General features: G+C 38.8%; 1 protein-coding gene across 2 annotated transcripts in view; it reads right to left on the bottom strand.

Annotated features, from left to right (window-relative positions):
• The window catches only part of ERO1B (endoplasmic reticulum oxidoreductase 1 beta), a 31,520-nt gene extending 14,962 nt beyond the window's left edge, over positions 1–16,558 (bottom strand). The window contains exons 1-7 of one of the 2 annotated variants that reach the window (XM_064445746.1): positions 16,452–16,558; positions 16,180–16,361; positions 11,524–11,643; positions 7,231–7,314; positions 6,793–6,834; positions 2,260–2,342; positions 223–296 (exon numbers count right to left, since the gene is read on the bottom strand). In XM_064445746.1, the coding sequence (XP_064301816.1) occupies positions 223–296; positions 2,260–2,342; positions 6,793–6,834; positions 7,231–7,314; positions 11,524–11,643; positions 16,180–16,272 (496 nt within the window). In that variant the 5' untranslated portion in view covers positions 16,273–16,361; positions 16,452–16,558. The other variant, XM_064445747.1, reaches the window with a different exon arrangement.
• Between the last annotated feature and the right edge of the window lie 161 nt (positions 16,559–16,719).

Raw genomic sequence — 16,719 nt, forward strand, 5'->3', positions numbered from 1 at the left:
CTAACAGGAGGTAACAGTGAATGTGCACTGTGGAGACTACCAAATTCTCCTTGTAAAAAAATTGTATTCTTTGCATGTAAGATGATATGAAATGTCACACCTCCATTTAGCACAAAATTAAAACTTTTTAAAAATGGTCATCTGCAGAGAAACTATAATCTTTTCTGTTTTTTAAGAGACAGCAAATAAAACAAACACTCTGAAAAAGCTTAAACATTTTACCATCAAGTTCACAAAAATGATCCTGTGAATCATCGTATCTTGCCCAGTCAATGAAAGCCTCCTTACTTTGGTTACTGAGGGGAAAAAAATACATTTGATTTTAAACTTTTAAATAGACAACATCAATAAGAGCTACCAAAAGAAACACAATCCACATAAAGCAGTTAACCTGGAACTGAATTCTGAATTACTATATCTGAAACTTGACAATATATGGAGTTACCGCCTGTTAGCTGCACAGAGATTCAAGCAGGCATCAACTGCAACACTTAAAAGTCATCTCAATGTTAGACAGCAAGAAAGATTTCACCACCATTATTTGAACAAACTGTGCAGTGGCAATGACTTCTCTTCCTTCAGTAAGAGCTTGGTAAATTAGTTTCACAACATACATTTTTAACACTTTCAAAGTACTACTTTAGCAACTGTCACTTTGTGGGGGGATTCATCATACTTTCATAACCTGTACTTTCAATGATATGTACAATAGTTAGCCTTGCTTTTTAGTGGGAGACTGGACATCTAAATGTCCCTTCCAAGCTAAATTACTCTGTGAATGTGGTTTTTCCTAAGCCTTTCAAATAATAATGGTATTCCACTCACCCTAGCATTTTCAAAGGTGTAGTGTACCAGAAAGACAAGTACTTTGAAGATCCCACACTATGAAACACAAACAGTACCAGCAGCTGAATGCTTTCTTCTACATGTATGTGCAGCACAGAACTACTGATGCCACACAGCTGACAGCAAAACGTAAGCAAAGTTAAGACTGGGAACTCTGCTCCAGGGTGCAGCAAAGCACCTTCAAACAATGAAAACAACCTATTCTGTTTGATCAAATTAGTACTAGCTCAATTCTACAAACAGAGGCAATTCTGTAACAAGATATATTTTTAACCTTCTGCCAAATCACAATAGGAGACTTTATACTTGGCATTAGGCAAGGAACTTCTCCAGAAATTACTAACAGGCAAGATTTGATAAACACAAGAAATACAGCTGATAAAGGAAAATAATCCAATACCATGAGGATTATGTACTGCTAGGTAGAGAACATGGAGGTTTGCCTACAAAGCTCAAACTCTTCCTGCACATGCAGGATCCATTACCAGCCCTGTCTCAACTTTAATTGTCTATCTTACTCTCACAAAAGGCATTCTCTTCAGCATTCTGTATGTGTACTCAATCTCATATTCTTTTGCCCTAGGAGTGGAAAAGAGTTAATAGTTTCTTATTTCCCCTAAAAAACCTTGGATAAGGGCTCTACACAGTTTGCTTTAAAAGACTGCACACCAGGTGCAGTCACTTTTTCATGGCAGTCCCATTTTGTCAGTTGACAGGAAAGAATTTCAACATCTCTATCAGGCAGAACTGCTGAAATCTGTGGCCAAAGACACCACACCTCTCCATCAACAATGAAGAACTGTTTTTTCTATTTCTACTTTTTAAAGGTGGGGAATCCAGTAGAATACAAGTTCTTCTCAGTGCTGTTCCACACACTTTCCTACTCAGGGACAACATCATCCTGCAGAAGTCCTCCCACCCAACCTTGACTATGCCATGCAATAAGCAAGATCAGGGAATTGATCCAAGCTAAAAATAACTTTGCCAACAACAAAAGTAACTCACAAGCTCCCTGATCTGGTTCACTGAATGATCACAAACAGGCACATCAGTGTAACAGAGGGACAGAGCAGGACAGAATCCCTTAATCCAGCACAGTCACCAAGAACAAAGACTGATACTGGTAAAAAGTAGAAAAAAAAGCAGGCTTATTTGCAAGGTTCCTCTGACTCTTGATGCTGTAAGATACCTCTTTCAAATAATATTAAAGTGCACTTAAAAAAAAAAAAAGAAAATCTACTTATCACTTAACACCTTTACCTTCAGATGTTCTCGCATCATTTCATATTTACTTTCTAATGGGCTATGGAAAGAATGAAGAACAAAGAACCAGCACATTGCAAAAACAAGACAGACAAAATGAAATGCTCCTTTGTTGCTATTTTTGTACTATTGTTGTAAATCACAGCATACCTTAAGGTACTGTTAACTGCTCCCAGTTTGTTAGCTTGCTCACAGTCTTCCAATTCTTTGGAATTATTTGCCGCTTTTGAATACTGTAAGAAAGCTCATATTTAATATACAAATGAAATACCTAAAATTCTCTGAGAACAGCTGCTGTGAAAGGTATTTCTAGCTTTAGTAGAGAATTGGCTAGTATCAGTGAAAATCCTCAGATTCTAGAAGCAGTTAAGTAATTCTGGAACATTTCTTATTTCTATTTCTTAATTTCTATTTCTTAATTTAATTTCATCAGGCCAATTTCACTCTGTGGATTTAACTACCACAGAAAATTCAGCTAAATTTGTCAAAAATTTTGTTTTGCCTTTTTTTTTTTAATTAAGTGCAGTTCTGAAGTGTTCCAGATACTTATTTAGATTCTTGTAAAAGGACCATGGATAACAAGCAGTGTCACACCTATAAACATACCTTGTATTTTGCAAGTATAATCATACCCCAAGTTTCATTGGTCATGGAGGGGTTGTTCTACATCAATTTCAGTAGAAAAATGCATCAGAGTTTTGGCCATTTTTCCCTCTTGTTTCATTTAATCCTATTCATTGGCATGCTTTAGATGTGCACAGGTCTGGAAGAGAGGCTTTTCAAGCTGAACTCAAATTTTGATTATTTTGAAGCCAGAATTGAAGTCTTTCAGCTGACCTCTGATTCTACAATATTTTTTTAAAGTAATCCACTAAAACAGACTTACTATTAGAATATTTCTAAGGAAAACATTTGAAGAATTAAAGATTAAATTCCACTGTTCTACAATAATATGGTTCTGTCAGCAGGGAATTTAAGTCTGTCAGCTTAAAGCCCAAAAAACCCCCTTCTAACAGTTTTAGAACATAATAGATAGTATCAGTGCTCTCTTAAAAGATAAACAAACCCAATTTCCTCTTTTTTGGGGTTTTTGGGTTGGGGTTTTTTTATTTTGTGTGTGTTCTCTTTTGCCTTTGGTTTACACAGATTTCTACCTTTTCACAGACCTTAAGAAATACAGAAAATGATTTAATGTTAAGTCAGTGATAGCTTATATAAAGATAAATGGCTGGCTTCCCTTCACTTCAGGGCACATACATATTGACATGAAAGATTACTATCCAACACCAGCTCAAAATAAAAACTTAAGCTAAAGGCTTTGGTCAACCCTTCTGAAAGAGCAAACGTCAATAATAATTTTGAAATTTTGAAAGAAATAAAATAGTTCATTTCTGAGGACAGACTTGTGGTCAAGATGCCAGAGGCAAAGTACCACCACAATACATATCACAATACTTCTCAAAAAATAAAGGATTTAATTAAAACAGTTCAGATGATTAAGCAAGACAATGTGCTTTAAAAATACATTTGCCAGAATCAATACAACAAAAAACAGCAGAACCTACTGAAGACCAAAGTAGTGAAGGAGATTAAAAAATCCAAATAATTTAAACCTTGTTAGAGGCCTTGCCCATAACAAATATTTACTCTAGAAGGAACTTCTCACTCAATTTTCTTGGATTTGCCAGGTGTGGAGCTCATTCTTTAGCATCATATGGATGTTAAATGGAAAAATCGGAACAAGAAATGGACCTGACCTAGAATGAAACAGATCCTGCTGATGAAATAACATACTGAGATGCTGAAGTAAACATTCTGCATGTCTAAAGTTGCAAACCAATCCCTACCCTGAAGTGAAAAAAGCTGCTGCCAAGAATATAAATCCTAAATTTAAGGCTTCAAAGAGAACAAACATTCAAGTCTCAAAACACATTCCCAGGCTTCACTGTTCTCCAGTGTTTAACAGCAACACCTATCAGATCAGCGTTCTGTGACCACTGACTACATCAGGACAAAGTATCCATTCCTGCCAAAGCAGGATCTCCCAAGAGCAGTTTCTGCAAGAAAACAGCAAAGAGATGGGCAGGAAGTAAAACATTAAGTTAAATGTTGTAACCCTGAGATACTGCATCCTGTCCCATGCTTCAAAGATTAATACAGCAGCTCTCATAACAGTTCTTTAATGTCTAGCTCCCCAAAATGTGTTCACCACTGAAATGAAACAGGACTATAGAAAGGGAAACTACTTTGTGCCTCTCCAGCACCATTTCAAAAAGCTTATGTTGGTGCCAAGAATTAAAGAGAGATCCTCTGTTGCTAACTGCAGTTCTGTGGGGAAGCTGTGCAAGTGTAACCCTGGCCTTTGTGGCTAGATGAGGTTTCAAAACAAGAACTGTTCTCTCTATGGTTCAGCAAACAAACAAAATCCCCCATGAAAGCTGAAATGAAGCTAGAAGTTTACACGCTCACCTACATTAGGAGAGAAGGGCAATAGGAAACTGCACAGAAGCCAAGCACTTAGACCACAGAAAACTTCTTTGCAGGAATTTACCTAGAATATATCTACTCAAGAGACTATAGCTTTCATTATTAAAAACACACCTTTGATTGTTTTCACCTTTCCTAGGCAGGCATTCTCAGGATGAAGGAGAGAAACTGGACATGCATGTCCCCACAGGAAAAACACAATTTTGTTTGTTCGTTTGTTTTTTAACCCAATACTTTAAAGACAATCCACAAGATGTAGGACTTTCCCAAATGGACCAAGCACAGGCTAATAGCACAGTACTTGCATAGTCCTTGAAACAAAAAACATTCATACTGAGATGACTTTGATGTTTCCTTAAAAGGGATATTAAATGAGATTGTCAATTTTTAATTGGCTCCAAGAAAGGTCTTTAACTGAATCATAAAAAGTAAGAAAATGGTGCAGGTAAGATTTATGTCAGTCCTGATGACAATTTTCCTGGAGAAATATTTTTTTCTGACAGAGAAGCACCAAATATTAGCATCTTTGTTCTACTATAGTTTAAAGGTGCAAAACTGCCCAACTTTCAATACCATAGATGGTTGCAACAATCTACAAGGCAATACAAAGGAAACAACTGGAGCAAATATACCAGCAAATGACGGCTTCCCAAAGAAGCTACCCCAGTTTCTTTATTGTGGTGAAAGCAAAAGGTGGCTGATTTTTCACTCCTAAGTCCAATTCAATATGCTAATGTGAAGTATCTTAAGAACAGCACACTCTTTGGCTATTAATTAACATCTTACTTATGGCTCTCAAGATTCATTAATCGGGAAGCTCAAATGCCTGCTAGAAGAATCCTTTCTAAAACAGTCTCTAAAGTCTTAAAATGCCTCTTTAGAAGACATTAAGTTTCTCCACAATCAAGCTTGGAATTCCAAGAACAGTCAATGAAAAAGAGAACTGGCAACAGATTATCCAGCTAAAAATCAAGATCTTCTGCCCAGAGATAATGCCAAAGTTTTCCCAGAACAACTACTGCTGCTTGTGCTGAAATGGTGAATGTAAGTCATGACAGTGAAAAGGATGTTTCTCATCTGATCACCAGAAACCTTTAAATGAAGAGATGCACTTCACTTCAGAGTGAGCTTAACAACACATGTATAAACAGGAGGCAAGACTTCCTCCTGAGCTAAAGCTTGAACAGACTTGCCTGCGCTGTTCATGACAGCAGGATACAGAAGTCATCAATTCACAAAGAAGTACTACTCTCAGCCTTCTTTGGTAATCTTTCTTGGCATAAAGTCTAAACCTAATGTCAATGGTCATTCATGATACGGTGAACTACACTCGGGTGACGCAAGCAGCAACTACGGCTGCCCAGTGAGGTGGAAAGTACTGGGGAAGATGGAGATATGATCGTTAAGCAAGAGTATGTATGAGTCTACAACACAGCCAAGGCACTCAACAGGAAGATCTCTCATTTGGGCACCATTATCCCAGCAACAGCTAAAATCCTTATTCTTGGCCACTGTGTTTGGGATTTGTGGGGTGGGGGAGGGCTGTTTGTCATTCCACTCTGACCTCTTTTCTAGGCATATATACCCCTTTTACTTTTTTGGCTTTGCTAAGATCACTTGGTGATCTAGGAAGGATGGCTTGGAGAGAAGCAAGCAAAAGCCAACAGCACAGACTGATTACTTAAGCTTGCACTAACCACTTTAGCCTAAATTGTCTTTAATGACTAAATCATCTCTAGAGTAAAAACCTGCTCAAGATTAGACACGGCAAGACTGCATTTAAACATTCAGGTTCTTTTAATATTAGAGATTGTGGTTATATATGATTCTTAAAAAAGACTGCACTCCTACTCCATCTGTGCATCTCAGCCTATGGCTTTACAGAAGGTGGCCCCTACTCAAAAACTGACAAAGAATTTTGCATCGGCATTCTGTGGCCACGTATTGCTGTCCCTTGTCATTCATGGATTCAGTCCGCACCTCCTCTCAAGCTATACAGACTCAGAATGACACGACAGTACTAGCTATGTCAGAAACACTATGAAAAGTAAAAATATGAAGGAACTGATCGGTTACATTAAAAATTTCATCACTTGCCAAGACTGGAGGTTTGTAATAAAAGTCACACAGCTACTGTAATGTTAAGATTAAAAAAAAAAAAAATCAGAAAGACTTAGAAAATATATTACTACTTACTTTATTAGAGCTCCCAGCCTTAATTCCAACAGGTATTTTGCTCTAAAAGAAGAAAAAAAAAATATCACAGCTTTTACACTCTTTGTAGAAATGATTATGCTTGATTAAAATCTACAAATTAAACAGCATTCCTACAGAGGTCAAGGCAAACTTTCTTTTAAATAATTAACTTGCTCCTTTACCTTCTTAACATGTTATATCCAAAACAGAGCAAGAGCTTAGAAGAGACTTAAAGTTGTTTTATTGGTAAAATGGCTAAGACCTTAAAATATTTTTGTTTTATTTCTGGTTTTGAAATGGAAAATAATTTTATTGTCACTCTTTCATTTAAATTTAAATTCTCATGAATATATACTATTAGTATAGTATTAGTTGCTGCAAATTAGCAAACTTCTTAACCTAATAACCTTTTTCTATTTTATATTATTTGATCCATACCTCGGGACAAGGCTCTACGTGACAATCTTTGATAGAACAATGGCCATCATCAGCCCAAAAGGGGCATGGTCTCTTCAGGTTGACCTAAACACACAAAACCAAAAGTTTACCATCAACACTTACATAAGGCAACTTCAAAAGAAAGTGCTCTCAGTATCAGGAATTCCTTTCAAATTAAAGGAGAGGATGCAAAGAAAAAGGGTTAAATTTAGTACTTTAAGTTTGGGGAGGGGGGAGTTTGTGAGGGTTTGGTCATTTAGTTGGTTTCTTTTAAGTACTCTCCGAGTATATAAGCTGAAGCTTGCTTGCTGCAGTGGAATTGTTAGTGATAATGGTCTCCAGTGGTCACAAACACAGAGTACATTAAAGCACAAATTAAATCTCTCACCACTAATATAACTTCAAAGCAGTAAACAAACTACTAAAAAGGCGGCAAATCAGACATATGCAGCTCTAAAATGGTTGTACTTACTATCATTTGTGCTTGTACTATACTGATCAAGAAGATACATTTGATGGAGGACAGACTAGCGCACAAATTCACTAATTCAGATAAGTGCTTGGACGATTTCAGATTTCAAGGAATAAAAGCAGACAATCATTACCACACATCATAGCTAGTCAAGGAAGAATGAATGTCATAATGGCCTTAAATTAGAGAGCTGATATAGTACAAATATAAATAATGAAGAGAAGCCACTTCAGGATTTGCTGGAAATGTTTCTGTGATGATTAGTGCTCCTATTTCGCATCAAATGGCACAATAAAGGTGGGAGTACCACATATATTAGCATATAATACATGGCAAGAGATTCAAACACTTAACTACACTTCACTTGGATTGTCAATGTGAAAATCAGTGAAGAAAAAAACACAAAACCAGAAACCAAACACAAAAATCCCAGCTTTCCTTTTCATTGGCCTTATACATACTAAAAACACTAGTGATAAAACACACTTTGACCTCATTGCTCCTAAACGGAAGACTACAGACTGAAGGTTTTCCTGCATGATCAACCAGAAACACTGCAGAGCTACACCAACTTTGAAAACTGAGATTACAAATAAAATACAAAGCATTTATCCTCAGTAGCAACTGCTATTTTCTAGATAAAAAGTCAGTTTTTAAAACTTGGAAAGAAAAAAAAAAACAACAACCAAACCAACCAATCAAAAAACCCCAAACAACAACAACAAAACACAAACTAGAAATTACTGTTCTTTTACTTTCTTTTCCTTTAGTGCAGCTTGTACTAGTTTTCTTCAGTTTCTCCAGATTTTACTCCTCCTCCAGTCTATTCTCCTAATTTTGACAGCTAAGAAAAATAAAAATTATGTACCAGAAATAATTGTTCTGTGGCACTACATACCCAAATTAAAGGAAAACAAAAAGAATTCCTCTTCAAATGTTCTGTCAATGCCACAAAAGATCCCCAAAGAGCCAAACTTAATGTTTGACTTGCTCATCTGCACTTTATTTTACTTAATTCCTCTACTACGCCTTTCAACTAGTAAGTTCTTTCTGTATTTTCAAAACACACATACAAAGTTAACTGCTATACATCTGAAGAAAAGGTTTCCATTTTGATGTACCTGACTGGGAATTATATATTCAGCTTTAAAATTTTAACAAGATTCCTCAGTCAATAAAACCTAACAAGCCATCAAGCAGATGGTGTGACTTCTTAGGAGTAATGACAACTATCTTCTAGTTACAGTTCACACCATGCTAGCACAGAAACACTAAACCCAGAAATTTTAGGTTCCTCCCCCCCATTTCCTCTATTCAATTGACAAACACCACCCCTAGGAAAAAAGAAGTTTTATTTTAGAATATTTTGTACTTGTTCACTCATCTTTTTTTAAATACAGCACAAAAGTGTTACATTTTACATGACCTTCACAGTAAGACCTATTATATAAAACATGCTCTTCCCATCAATTCCTATCAGCAAAAAGACCAGCTAACAGTTAGACTACAACTTTTTTCAAAGTAAACTCAAAACAACAAAAAATGCTAACACACTTAGGAAAATACAAGGAACTAGGCAGTCACTGTTCTTACACAGAGAAACACTATAAATAAAAATCTGCAGTTTAGGCAGCAGTATAATTCAGAAAGAACACCTGCAAATCAAGATATACTAGTTGCAGAATGATTCAAGAGCACTAAAAATCAGTGCATGCGCACACCCACTTCTGAGACAAACTGTGGTTGTATAGCACTTGTACTTTAATCAATACCCATCATGCACTGACTACATAGAACTCCCTACTTTCTTCAGGGTCCAAAGTATTAGATTTCCTTATTTTCATTTAGAGTATTATTCAATATTTGTCACAGATTAAAAGCTAGATTCCTTATCATGAGGCTTCCATAGTTTGTGTATTTTGATGTATAAAACTATTGAGAGACAAAATTTTGTATTGCTTTATTTCTTTCATTGAGAAGCATTCCACTAACTATCTAGAAACCACCTAGTACAATTTCGGCAAGACTTTAAAAAGAAAGTTTTCTTCAGCCTTTAAATGAAAGCTAGCTAGTCCATTCAGTATCATACATTGAAGTTTGAGTTCTTTTATGGCTGTTGAACTAGTATCACAATGGGAATACTGTGACTGTAGTTACACAAGTTCATGATCCAAATTCCTATTACAAATTGAACTGCTTCAGAGTAGGAGTGTTTTCACTCCCAGAACAAGTACACTCCCCCTATGCTTATTCAGTATTTAGCTATGCTGTAGTTGACCTAAATGATCATTGCTTACCCTCACAATTTCCACATCCATCTATGTGCTTAATAGCACTTCCGTGACCCTCTGAAGGGACATTAAAAAAACAACAAAACACCAAAAAACCCAACCCAAAAAAACCCCAAACCTGGGGAAAGGGTGAAAACATTGACTGACTTATTCAGTTTGCTTGTTCAACACAAATTCTTCCCCATCACAACTGGAAGTACTAAATAATGCATGGTGATGGGTGGACTGCACACTGGCCCTTACAATTGCCCATCTATTAGTCAGACCAGTATGAAAGCTGAGGTAGGACTGCAACACACCATTGAAGTATGATCTGCAGAACTGCTGTTGAAATGAAGATTAGCTCTACATTTGCAGGATGAAATTACTGTTGTATAAAACCTTGTATACCTGTTGTTCCTCCTCTTCAAATACTTTTTTTTGTATCTTTCTATTGCCTCTGGAGAGTCTAATTACCACTACTATGTGCTGTATTATCACTGAAGTTGCACATATCTTGTTTCTCCTGAAAAGTGAAGTTAGAACTGTATCATGTAGCAAGAGGAGATTCAGGGTGAAGTTACACATTACTGCTTGCTCAGACTACAAAGGGAATATTCTAGCACTTTTTCTCCCCTCCTCCCTCACATTCATAACCCCATCTTGCATGAGTTTAATACTTGCCTGATTCCAGGTCAGCTAGGTAACTTGCTACATCCTGGGGGGAAAAAAACCAACCAGCCAAACAAAACAAACAAACCCCAGACAAAAACCAACAACCAAACCCAAACATCCACACTAAAAATCTACCAGGTTGCAGAGATACATTGGCCTAATGCACACTCAGACCAGCCCAAGACCTAAAAGTAGGGAAGGGGCAGGACGGTGTGCCCTAAAGGAGTGTAATCTCTTTCTTCCAGTAGCAGGCAAACATCTGATTAGCTCAAGCAAAACGCAACCTCATTTTCAAGTTAAGCATATCTGAAAACAGAAGTATCAGGCTTCAAAGTCTTATTTTGCTCATCAGATTCTAATACAGAGGAAAAAAAAATGTTTAAAGTAATAAAAAAGTGATATTATATACTACTTGAGAATGGAATATTTTTACCTATTTTTCAAATGAATAATGGTTCTCTAGATACCAAACACTCAAACCAGAACTAAGACAGCAACTTATTAGAAATCATTGCAGTATTTCCATTTCAAATTACGCACATTTCTTAGAAGACAAGTACTGCACACTGTCAAAAAGTTGCTAATATACAATCCTTTTCTAGATGTAGCAGTACGAAGATACTACCTTTAAAATTAGCACTTATCAGCTGAATGAAGGCAGTCATGATGTACTGTCACTGAGTCCAGGATTAACACAGCAAACATGACACATTACCAACATAACTGTCAGGCACTGAAAACCTGCTCCAACCAAATTAAAGAGCTGTGAGCTTCTAAAAGACAATTTAATATAGACAAGTTGATTTGATATGTAATCTTCCCTTCATTATATGGATTTTATTTAAATTATTCAGGAAAATACCATTTCAATTGTACCTTGTAATATCTGAAGTAATCACGTTCTTGCAGTTTCTGTATTTTGGGGAAGATCTTGAAAGTATTGAAGTCATCGATGCTTTCTATGTCACATAAACAGTCATCCAGGACTCCTGTGAGCTATTAAAAAATACATAAAGTCTATTTTTAATCACGAAATGTAATATTAACGACAGGAAAATCCTCCAAAGAGAAAAAGATGGCAGTCAAAAGAAATACTAGTGAAATGCAGTTCCGTAGCAAATAATTTCTCATCATTAAAATACTCTATAACATACCTTACACACTCAGAATTAGAAAATAACAGACCTTAGTACTTTTTTTTGAGCTTTAGTCCACCTCCAAATGCAATGCTGAATCAATGTTAGCCGGATTAACACTTTCAGCCCTGAAATTTGTTGACAGATTCAGCATATAGAACTTTCTGCTAAATGAGCAGCAAGATTTTTCCAAACTACGAACACATGGTATATCAGCACATCAGAGTTACATACCAAGTATTCTACCAATCGCTCATTAGTTGAATTGCCTAAAAAAACCACCCTGCAATCATGCACTGTCATCTCATTTTTATAATCCTCCTCAAAGCAAAGGAACACTCCAGCTAGCTTCTTTAGAGGCATGGCAGGAAGGGGAATAGGTACTTTTATGCCCAAGAAGTTCGTAACTTCACAGTTAAGTTTTACAAATAAATACTGGGAAAACCAGGTGCAAGCACCTATGGTAAGGCTGTAAATCTATTGAGAAACTGCGTCTGAACTCTCCAGGTCTTGTCCCTCTTCTTGTGCCAGGATGGCAAGCTGGTTCAAAGTGCTGCACTAGCTTAAGACCACCTCTATGAAAAGCAGTGCACACAAGTGCAGAGGTACGACTGCCAGCACAGGAGAGGAAGGCACAATTGTGCGAGTAGCAGAGCGGAAGGGCCCAGCTATCTTAGTAGACTAAGATATGGCAACGCTTTTGCTGAGACCCTGACAGCGCATTACTGAAAGTGTGCGTCTATGAACTTTTATATGATAGATGCCATTAAATCTAAGCTAACTAATCCCAAGCATAGCTTCTTAAACAACTACAAACATGTTTGAAAGGCCTTTCAAACATAAGTTACATATGGTCTAAAGCCTTCAAAGCTTTAGACCAAGCACTGCTCTTTACTACTACTGTTTTTTGGCCAGACAGGAAGTTCATTGACATACATGATGGCCCAGAAAGCATATAAAACAGGAAAGCCCACATATCTTATACTTTGCATGAGCTTAGAAGTACTTCTAACTGTTAAAAGGTTATGTGCAAAAGGAGATGAAAAATATATTGCGGCTTTTTTTTTCCTCCACAGATTTCACATAGATGAGATTATGAAATCATCTAATCTGTTTTATGCATGATAAATCACTCCGCTACTTTACAGGACAGATACCCTTATATAACCAAGTGTAGTGTAAAAGAATCACTAGAAACAAAATTGTAGGATTCTGCTCTTTCATGAGTCGTAAAGGAGACCTGGAAAATTAATTTCCCCCAACCCCCTGTGAGAATAAAAAGGTGAGGGTATGCCAATAAAGCATTTGTAGAAAATTCACCATTTGTAGATTCTACTCTTTCTGAGGCACTAAATAGGCTGTCACAATTCTGCAGAGTAGATATGGCAATGAAGTAAAACTGATTTAAGGGAAGTTACTTTGGGTAAAACCTTCCATGCTGTTATGCTTGCTTTGTTAACGTTACCCAATGTTAAACCTGGGAGCAGCTATGAAAGATCTAATGTGCAATTACAGGTTTTTCACAAAGGCAAGAAAGCTTATCAGTCACACAAAGGCAGAAGTTAATGTTGCAGTCTTTGCAGGTAACGCCATACCACAAAACAAACAACAGTACATTTCATTGTACTATACAAAGGCAAAAAGATAACTCAAACATTTTGCTCAAATACTATTAAACTGTATAAACAGGATAAACCTTATGTGAAGAGCAATAACTTTTTAAGCTGAAAGCAGTAGGAAAGATCCAATAAATTGTCTTTGGACTGAGAAGACAGAGTAGAAAACTATTTTGATGACCACCTCATGAAGCTATCCACTGCTTACAAAAATATTTTACCATCTATGCAAAACTGAAAATGCTTTTCAGGGAAAATTTTCCAAATAAACATGAAATAATTACACTCCGTGTCAAATCCCCATGGAATAATAAAAAGCTGCAGTCTTTTTATTCAACTAAGATAGTAAACTAATGGACGTCACACTTTTGCCAGATGACACTAATAAAATCTCAGTTCTAAGAACATCTTTTGAAACGCAGAACAGTTTACTTAGAACATTATGAAGTTTCAGAACTAGATCCTCCCCAAAAACTAGAACTGGTCTAAGAAATTATTAAGAGAACAATTAATTTAGAGTAACAAGAGCAAGCAAACTAAACTCTCCATTTCTTTCTCACTTTTTCAAAACTGGAACAGTTAGCTCCCTGTATACACAAAATAGCAAAATCAATGTTTCCTTGGAAGGCATGCTCTAAAATCAAACTATGCTATATCTGTACCAAATCACAATTTATAAAATGGGTTTCACAGCACATATGAAACAGTAATACTGCACACCAGTGGAGTCAGTCATGGCACACTAAATACAACAGCAACATGGGCTTCAGGTACCCCAGTTAGAGGGTTTTTATTAGTCCAGGTGTAGTCTTCAGCACTCTCACTTGCATAATGATGGAACACTCTAAGAACATGCAAAAAATTGGTTCGTTTTTGTCAACACCTGGATCTTCCAGTGAATTCTTTTTTCAAGCTAGAGATATCAGAATAAGAACAGTGTATTATAGAGTTAAAATTAAGTATTGCAAGACCTACTTTGCTATTCACACAATTGGTATTCTGCCTTTTTAAACTGGGCTATACTAGTTCACTTAGTCCACAAATATAGAACCAAACTGTGCTGTAATTTATGTATGTTAATTACTCTGAACTCTACAAGCATTAGCCTACTATAATTTGTGTTCTAGAAGTTGTCTGTCATTGAACAGCTGCTATTTCTTCTGTATTTCCAATATGCTTATTGAAGTATTTCCAAGTACTGTCAAACTTAATTTAGTTCTTGTATAGACATCAGAGCTGTCCTAGAGATGTTAAACTTCTAACTTATTTTCTCCAAGATAAATCAACCTTTCAAAAGAAAAGGTCAACATCCAACCTGCATCAATTTCTCCTTATGAAATCTGGAAAAAGAAACATATTCAGCACTTTAACATTAAGAAAAACCTAAATAAATATATATACTAACAAGCAGTCTACTCATACAAACAACCTTATTAGGGTTATCAGGTTGTTGTACTTTGAATGCTTCATCAATTAGAAGACCACCTGGGGCACCTTGTTTTGGTCCTTAATATTTTACTTTGCCATAGCTGCAGAGTAAGAGAAAAGCTATAAGTAACAAGTCTCAAGGAACTAATGGCTAGCTTATCTTTTCCCTGCACAAGTCAAACTCCAGGTATTTAAACTCTGAATACAATATGCTGACAATTTTATGAAATAGCAACAAACAGTCTCTCTGCCAAGCAGCATAAGAAAACCATGCCAGTTTGTTAATGGCTTCTTTAAGAATCCCAATTCAATTAGCATTTAGTCACAGTAAAAGAGCTACTAAAATAAGGGATTTTTAAACCTGAAAAAAACTCAACTTATAACAAAAAAAACCTGCAATAAAAGCATGTTACTCTAGACACTGCCTTGGATGGTCAGTTACAATACAGCACACTATACAAAGCAGAAATTTAGGAAATATAAGAAAAAATCATAATGAGATAAAGAAGACAAGCTTTGCTCCATGTGGATATTGTATTTCCATATAATCTCACTCTAATGTCTTTGGCCCTGCTGAAATTCTTCCCTACTCACCACCAGCTATTACTTCAGTCAGTGTCATACTACTGATGAATAGCAAACTCCCAACTACTGACACCTGTCCTTCTGAAACTGTGAAGGCAGCTTACAGAAAGGAGCATTCTCACCCTTCCCTGTAACGTGGGCAAACAGACACGACTTAAACCCGGGCGCTGATATTACCACTCAAACATACGGTTTCTCATGGATTTCATAAGGACACCGAAGTTTCTGCCGACAGCCAAGGGTACGACCCAACCCAGAGCTCCCCAACACAACACCGCACAGGCGGCGAGCGTCGTTACCTGGATGAAGCAACCCCTCTGGCTGGCTGCACCGTTAGGTAAGAGTTACTACCCGTGATTCCCAGGTCAACCACCTTCTCCCCTCACCGTAGCAGAGAGGCACCCAGCCGCCCGGCCCCGGGCAGGATCCCGGCAAGCACCAACGGCAGGGTATCGAACAGGTAGGACGTAGGCTTCAGACTCCACCGAGGGATCCCCCCCAGGCTTCTCGGCCGGGGAGGCTGCACAAGCCCTGGCCCGAGCTGCCCTCTCCCCCGCGCCTCTCCGAAGCGCCCTCCCCGGCTTCCCCAGCCCGCGTCAGGGAGAACCTCTACTCCCCTTCCCCTCGGGCAGGGGTCGGCAGCCCTGCCCACAGCCGTCGGAGCATCCCCGCCCGGCCACGCTCTCCTCGCCGTCCCTCCCCACGCCCGCCGCCCCCCCGCCATGAGGGCACCCTGCCGCACCGTCCCATCCGCCCCCGGTTCCTACCTGGGCCTCCACTGTCAGGAGGCAGCCGAGCACCGCTAATAGCCGCGCCGCCAGCCGTGCCCTCGCCGCTGTGCTCCGGACGCCGCCGCTCATGCTGCTGCTGCCGCCGCCGCCGCTCCACCCGCCACGGCTGACGGGGGAGGGCGGCCCTCGCCCCGTCGCGCAGCAGCTGCTGCCCGCCTCTACAGGAAGGAGACGGACGAAGCGAGGGTCAGCGGCGGCAGCCGCTCCCGCCTGCGGTGGGAGCGGTCGGGCGGGGGCGCCACACTCACCTCAACCTGTCCGCGCGCTGCCGCCGCCACAGCACAGACGCACGCACACAGTGCCCTCGCGCCGCCGCCGGCCCAACCGCCCGCTCCCCCGGCAGCCGCGCGGCATCACGGGAACTGTAGTCTGCGTGCGCGCGCAAGCTCCGCCGCGGCAGGCGAGGGGCGGGGTAGGGCGCGGCGCCCAATCAGGGAGGACCACGCGCCCTCCAAAACAAGCAGCGGGTGAGGGGCTGCCGTGCGCCTGTGCGCGGCGGGGGGGGGGGCGGCTGCC

Source organism: Phalacrocorax carbo, chromosome 3 (genome assembly GCF_963921805.1).
Source record: "Phalacrocorax carbo chromosome 3, bPhaCar2.1, whole genome shotgun sequence".
NCBI classification, from domain to species: Eukaryota; Metazoa; Chordata; class Aves; order Suliformes; family Phalacrocoracidae; genus Phalacrocorax; species Phalacrocorax carbo.